Here is a 7,914-nt window from a genome sequence, read left to right as displayed (position 1 = left end):
GACAGACGGACACCGGACAAAATGTGATCAGAAAAGCTCACTTGAGCTTTCAGCTCAGGTGAGCTAAGAATGTTTCAACAACAGTAAAGACATTCACAAAGACGTACCCAATACCAAAGCAACTCTCTGTTTACTATGATGATCTGTTAATGACTTACCTGTAAGGTACCTCCACACGGTCCTTCCACACCTGTAGTAGGGTCTTCAGCAGCTCTAGGTTATTACGGTACACAGGTCTGGTATCGTTATACACGTAGCCCATCACAAACTCTACCAGACGACTGGACATGGCACGGTCCTCAACTGTGTCCTAGAAGTTACAGAAAACATTTCAGTTTATATTCAGGAAATTAAATAATCACACTATAATTACATCGAAACAAAATTCAATGTAAGTGAGAAAGGTACAGCATTATCTTTAAAACAAGTACAGTAAAGCACAGCTAGAACAGACAGGCTTATAATGAACTCACAACTGAACAAAGTAATTTCCATTCCCTTTTGTTTCAGATGAAATAAAATTGTCTCTTACACTTCATTATAAGAATGTCTTACTGTATTGAAAAATTTGTAATATAATTCATTATAGGTTGAGATTTATATTTTTAATACATACATGTGTAATAGTGGGTGATCTGCCCTTGTTACCTGTGGAATGGCTACTTGATGCCAGGACATTATGGTGACTATTATATCTATAACAAAGTAGTTAAGGCTGGTGAAGGGGCCACTGATGATTAGTTGTGTCAGCGGGCGGATCCAGTCTCTGGCATAGGGGCGGAATATCTGAAATATACGTCATTTGCAATACACTTCATTGTAAACAGTCACCTGACTGCTGTAACTTTAATGACAGATTCAGCAAATACTGTAAACCAACTTTTGTTCGTGTGTGAGAAATATTCGGGAGGTTCGTGAGAGCCTCGTCATCACAAATTTCTCGCTGCGAACCAGTCCTTAAAGTCTCTCTTTCTATTATCAACAGATCAAAACAAAGGCCTGATCGCGAAAATTAGTATTGTCACGAATTAGTTCACCCCTTGGTAGATCGTGAAATAAAGTTGTTGCGAATAAAAGTTGGTTTACAGTACATGGACTTGCACAAGTAAATGTTAAATTTCAGAAAATTAAACACCATTGATACTTCACTATTTTACAAACAGTAGGTGGTTGTATTGACATGGTTAATCAATATCTACTTACCTCAGCAGTATTAATGATGAGTTTGGCAATGAAATATTTGATGTTAATGTGGGTCCTTGGATTCTTCAATTTATCATTAAGACATTTCATCCAGGCTGGTAGTTCTGGTACCACACCCTGAAAATAAAAGTACTGATTATATTTCTGGAAGGCCACAAACATATGCTGCATACTGTAAATCACTTATTTTATGTGCAGTTTTTTTTGTTATATACAGTCAATTCTCGAATTATCGCCATTCGATTCATCGCCATTTTCGCAATACCGCCATGATTTGCCAAGAACGTTTTTCCTACTATATAAAATTCTCTTTATAACGCCAAATTTGCATACCGTAAATCTGGAAATTTTTACGTCGATTTATTTTTGCGAATTTGGGTCAAAAAGCTGTTGATTAATTTTCACGCTTCAAAATTTTGCGAATTGTCACTGGCGCTAAAAATTAAAATCACTGAAGATTTACATATCAGGTTATGTTTCAAATTAGTATGCACATTTAGAATACAACCAATATACTCGCAACGCGGCAAGAAATTTCAGAATCGCTCCGAAACAATTTTGATAAGAGTACAAAAGGATTTGCACTGAAAATAATTTCTAACTCAAGTGTAACAAACATTTTAGAGGTTGTGTATGCCTTTTAACCTAAAGTATAATCCAAATCAAGAAAAAATTTAACTAATTTTCTCAACGTTTGGTTTTTCTCACCTAAAATTTACACGCCGCGTTTACATTTGGAACTTTCTAGTAGTTTGAGTTATCGCCCGTGTTGATACACGGTTAGATAAAATGACAGTTCTCTCTTTATTGGCAAATTAATTGAATAAAATAATTAAAAGGGGGCATGCCGCCTCAGTGCTTGTCAAATCATCGGACGATATTGCATATAATGAGGGCAATTTACGCACGGGTAATTAACTTGTAGTTATAGTAGACTAGTGTAAACAGGTTTCTTTTAAAAATGACCAGTGCTTACCGACACCTATTCACTGAGTTAAAAAAAGACACGAGTTCTCAGAAAAAAATATTCTTCGGATGTTGATTTATTTTTAAGAAAAATATTTTTGCGAATTCAATGCACGCGCAAATTTGCTAAAAATTTATCTACAGTAAAAATTTCCAGATTTACGGTACCGCCATCCGCCACCCTGTTTTCTCAACAAACGTCCATTTTTAAGTGTCAATTATCTCGAAATACAGCCACAGGTGCATGTGGTTAGTGAAGCGCGGCTAATTGGTTGACGCTATCCCTGTTGTAAAGCATGCAAAGCCAGGCAAGGTACATGCAATTAAATAATTAAATAAGAATTAAATAAACAATGATTTTAACATGAACTGTTATAATTTCGTTTTCTGTTTAATAAAAATCATTTAGTGACGGCTTTGCCACGAAAGCGGTCGTTGTTTACTAACACAGATAACGATGTTATTTTGATGATCTCTGTTTTAAACAATGCAAAATTTGCTTAAAAAATAATTATACGGTATAAATTGTGAACGTTTTGTTAACAATCATTATGATGCCTTAAACAATGAATTTATTCAAGAATTCATTTTACGTATTATCGGCAATATATCACGACGATCGACCCAGCATTTTTTTTTTCAATATCAGTCGTGCAAAATTACATGCATCCACATGTACTTGTCTTTATTTCATAACTGCACATTTTGTTTTAGCGAAATTGTACATTAAAAATTACTTGAAGTTTTTTAAAATTTAAAAATATGTTTTTATATGTACATGTACATGTAATAATGAGAATAGAAACGCTAAATGGTATTTCTAAGAACGGTAACTCTACTTCTGGTTTCCTAAACGATGGGAAATTCAATTCATTGCCAAATTCGTTATACCGCCATTATTTCTAAATTACAAAAGGTGGCGGTTTATCGAGAATTAACTGTACTATAAAAGCACAAATATTCATGGGGTATTAAATTTCATTTATTTCGTTGTTAACAATTATCAATGAAATTAAAATCCCACATGAAATTTTATATGACTATATATTGAATAGGGTTACTTTCAAAACAACGAAATTAAATGCCAACAAAACTATTTTTGATGAAAAATCAACAAAATTTTATCCCAACGAAAATTTGTGCTTCTACAGTATTCCAAATTCACATTTTTTACAGATGACATAATTTTTATGGGTCTCCTCATATAATGAAAATAACAAAATTTACCCCCCTCCTTCAAGAAGATGTTTAATTTCGCAGTACTTTTTTTACTGTCTCTACTTACCGACTCCACCAGTGGGATGATCTTGGCCCTCTGCATATGTTTGAGGAGAGCTATCATGGTGGCCATACACTCGTGTTGATTGAGGTCATCCATCTCCAGCTCCACATAGTCCTCTTCTACCATCACCTTAGTGTCCTGTCAATGGATACCCGCATTTTAATGAAAAATTCAAAAATGCACAAATTCCTATGCTAATTTTAAAAGCATGTTCTGAAAAGTGTACAGTTTGTACAGTACTGAGCTACAAGAACTGCTTACAGAATCATCCTCTTCATCAGTGTAGCTAGATTTACGAACAGTCAGCACTTTTTCCTTCTGTGATCCTTCTGACATCTAAAAATAAATAGAAGTTGTGACTGACAATAGGTGGGTGTGGCTGTGAAGTCACATTAATTGAGATTACATGGGGAATGGCTGTGATTGACATTACCTGGGGAATGGCTGTGATTCTCATTACCTGGGGAGCGGCTTTGATTGATTGGCATTACCGGGGGAGTGGCTGTGATTGACATTACCTGGGGTGTGGCTTTGATTCTCATTACCGGGGGAGTGGCTTTGATTGATTGACATTACTGGGGGAGTGGCTGTGATTGATATTACCTGTGGAGTGGCTGTGATTCTCATTACCGGGGGTGTGGCTTTGATTGATTGATATTATCTGGGGTGTGGCTGTGATTCTCATTACCTGGGGAGTGGTTTTGATTGATTGATATTACCTGGGGTGTGGCTTTGATTGATTGATATTACCTGTGGAGTGGCTGTGATTCTCATTACCTGGGGAGTGGTTTTGACTGATTGATATTATCTGGGGTGTGGCTTTGATTGATTGATATTACCTGGGGTGTGGCTTTGATTGATTGACATTACCTGGGGTGTGGCTTTGATTGATTGATATTACCTGGGGAGTGGCTGTGATTGATTGATATTACCTGTGGAGTGACTGTGATTGACATTACCTGGGGAGTGGCTGTGATTGACAGTACCTGGGGTGTGGCTTTGATTGATTGATATTACCTGGGGAGTGGCTGTGATTGATTAATATTACCTTTGGAGTGGCTGTGATTGACATTACCTGGGAAGTGGCTGTGATTGACACTACCTCGGATGTGGCTTTGACTGATTGATATTACCTAGGGTGTGGCTTTGATTGATTGATATTACCTGGGGTGTGGCTGTGATTGCCATTACCTGGGGAGTGGCTTTGATTGACATTACCTAGGGTGTGGCTTCAATTGATTGATATTACCTGGGATGTGGCTTTGATTGGTTGATATTACCTGGGGTGCAGCTTTGAGTGGTTGATATTACCTTGGGTGTGGCTTTGATTGATTGATATTACCTGGGGTGTGGCTTTGATTGATGGATATTACCTGGGGTGTGGCTTTAATTGATTGATATTATCTGGGGTGTGGCTTTGATTGATTGATATTACCTGGGGTGTGGCTTTGATTGATTGATATTACCTGGGGCGTGGCTTTGATTGATTGACATTACCTGGGGTGTAGCTGTGAAGTCATACTGGTTGAGGTCTTCACTCAGACTGCTGTCTGCCAGGTACTGAGAGGCCAAATGAAGGGAGGAGCTGGTCCCTCCCTCTGCCTCCCCATTCTGTAGTTCACTATCCTTCACTTCATTCCTTATGGATACATACTGCTTCTTTCTAGACAAAGGTGCCTTGAAAGAAAAATATCAAAACCATATCTTAGATATTGTTATTTACATCCATCTTTTCCAAAACTTTACAATTTTCAGTCTTGCAAAATGTCCAAGATTATGCACGGAAAAATATTAGAAATGCACATATTTGGAAGATATCTCTTCCTACCTTCAGTTCTGATGTAAATTCATAGGATTTTTCCTTGTCAACCAAGTTGTCATAAACAAACTGTCCCTACAATACAATTAAAACTAATATCAATGTAATAAAAAACTCTCATTAAGTAGTCAATTTAGAGGTATTGCATTATGACATACCTTGGCCTCGTCCTCCTTGAAGAGGAATGCGGTGTAGAACTTGGCTTCATTCTGTGTACTGGAGAGTATGGCTATCAGCAGATTATAGGCAGCACAGTGGTACTGTCTCCTCAGTTCTGTACAGCTAGTCTCCCCCTCACATCCTCACCCTTAGCTGCATGTGCTGTCCTACAGTACAGACATAAAGTACATAAAATTGAAATTCTGGTTCTCAGACCCGCGTGCATTCATTTTGAGGTAGCCGCATTGCTAATTTTACTGTATTTTTGATCAAATAAAAAGTTGGTATTGTGGAGACCAATCCAGAAAAAAAAAAGTTCCATCCTTATTATGTTCCCCAAACGAAGTTGGGGAACATATTGTTTTTACTCTGTTTCTTATTATTATTATTATTATTAAGGTCTTCCGTCTTCACGGAAGACCTTATAGTGATTCTACTGTTTCTTATTATTATTATTATTATTCTTATTTTTTTTCCCAAAATTTTGTGCACGCGATTTCTCAGCAACTGTTCGGCCGATTTCTATGAAATTTTCAGGAATTATGCGCAATAAGATGAACTTGATACATTTTTAAGGAAATTTGGAAATTCGCTTCTGGTGCCAAGTTATGGGCAATTTCCTGATTTAAAAATGCAATTTTGTCGCCCCTTTTTATCGTAAATGGCTGAAGATATGACCTGGAGACTTTTTGGAGACGATAGTTCGTGACTTTGTGGTTTGCAGAATCACCTTTTTGTGCGTCGTCAGTTCTTCCGGTCGTTACGGCATGCGAATTTAAAAAAATTGTATTTTCTAACTTTTTTGTTTTTCAATATTTCTCATTTATTTTTGGTATATAAATAGAAACCCTCCCTATAATGCTTACTATATAATTTGTTTGAATGTTGATAAATCTAAACTCTAGATATTAGCATTCAAAAATCTGAAGCGGGTCCAAAATGGCGGCTGTCTCAGTCAACGTCGACATTTCGCAATAGGGGTTTTCGGAGGCAGCCGAGCGTTTGCTTGAATGAAAGTAACAAAAGGATAAATGAAATGTAAAGGAATACTTGGATTGTCACGTCGTAGTTACGTTGCAGTTCTGTGTCAAGCTAACGTCTTCTATAATTGGTTTTGGCTGGTTTTCAAAATAAAAAAAGAAAAGACTAAATGCGCAGATGAAATTCGATACATAATATCTTTTGTGCACCACGGAAAAACAGATCTTAAATCGTACTTATAAGTTATACTGTCTCAAAAAAGAATATCAATGAATATTGTAAGTATAAATCTTAACCACTGTTTTCCTATGCACACTTGTGTCATATTAAACTAATGAATAAGACAAAAATAAGAAAACGTTTTTTTTTAAAGATCGCTTCATGGAGTTTATTCAAGCATTCTTGTCTCAAAGACCTGATTCAAGTTATTGAGCATAAATGCTATCTGATTCCTTGACCGTCGTAGGGCGAGCCAGATTTTCCGGCGAAACGTTTCAACCTATTTTGATTAACTAATCAGGATAGTTCACTTTGGGGATAAACAGGAAATTGAAAAAAGTTCATAACCGTTTCACCGCTTTAATGTCACATGCATATATAAAACAATATGGAATTTGTAAAATGTGTTAAATATACTTTCTAAACCTCGAATGTTACGCTATAAGAACGTTCTTTTTTTAACTCGTGGCGTTTGGCGCTATATTTTGAATAGTGACCCGCCTTTCTTTTTAAGAGAGAAGCACTGTTTTGTTGATATATACAAGTAGATTTAGAGTAGAGGTCCCGATAGCGTAATATTTAGTGTGTTGGAATTTCATGCTGGCGACTAATGTGTTCAATCCCTCTTGTGGGCAAATCTTTTTTTTACTTTTTTAGCTCGATTTTGAGTTTTCTTTCAAGAAAGGGACGGAAGACCTCTCGTTGCTCGCAACGAGTTTCACATCTAGTTATTATTATTTTTCTTCTTCTTCTTCCTGGGTACTTTTTTGTCCGGGAATGATCTTGTAAACTGTTCGTCCGAGGTAGGTAAAACCTTTTTAGGGTAAGTAGACATGTTATGCAGATTTGCGGAATCAAGGTCATTTTGCGCGCACGTGCTTGCAAGAGCGCGCACGTGCAACACTTGAAATAACCAATATAATAGATATAGTCGGAACTTTTCTATTTTTTGATAAAATGCTTTGAAACTCATAATATAAGGATACATTAGTAGTATAGACAAGATGGCATGGTCAAAATAGCAAGATCTCACGCGCATGCACGTGCACTTCACTCTGATTGGCTGAAACTAAAGTCTCAATATCTTTCTTGTTTCTTGTCATAATCTTTTGAAATTTTGAACATGGTCCTACATTATGAAGATCTACAGCATGATATATTAAAATTTTAATAAAAGCATGCGCATGCGCGCGTGCTGTAATCTGATTGGCTAAAACTTTAAATAGCTATATCTCCTTTGTTTTTTGACGAAATGCTTTGAAATTTAAAACATAGTCATGCATTA

At 36.5% G+C, this 7,914-nt stretch overlaps 1 protein-coding gene across 1 annotated transcript in view; it reads right to left on the bottom strand.

The window, feature by feature from the left end:
- Positions 1-158: 158 nt before the first annotated feature.
- Positions 159-7,914, bottom strand: part of LOC134273731 (DNA-dependent protein kinase catalytic subunit-like) — a gene marked incomplete at both ends in the record, with an annotated part of 30,535 nt that continues 22,779 nt past the window's right edge. The window contains 9 exon segments of the mRNA XM_062755941.1: positions 159-310; positions 649-786; positions 1,204-1,320; positions 3,455-3,589; positions 3,713-3,787; positions 4,949-5,128; positions 5,280-5,345; positions 5,429-5,565; positions 5,568-5,596. Coding sequence (XP_062611925.1) covers positions 159-310; positions 649-786; positions 1,204-1,320; positions 3,455-3,589; positions 3,713-3,787; positions 4,949-5,128; positions 5,280-5,345; positions 5,429-5,565; positions 5,568-5,596 — 1,029 coding nt within the window.

Source organism: Saccostrea cucullata, unplaced genomic scaffold (assembly GCF_032062105.1).
Source record: "Saccostrea cucullata isolate Sc308-1 unplaced genomic scaffold, CSIRO_AGI_Scuc_v1 ctg7300, whole genome shotgun sequence".
In the NCBI taxonomy this organism is placed as follows: Eukaryota; Metazoa; Mollusca; class Bivalvia; order Ostreida; family Ostreidae; genus Saccostrea; species Saccostrea cuccullata.
The sequence above is the reverse complement of the archived record's forward strand: the minus strand, read 5'-3'. Positions and strand labels throughout refer to the sequence as shown.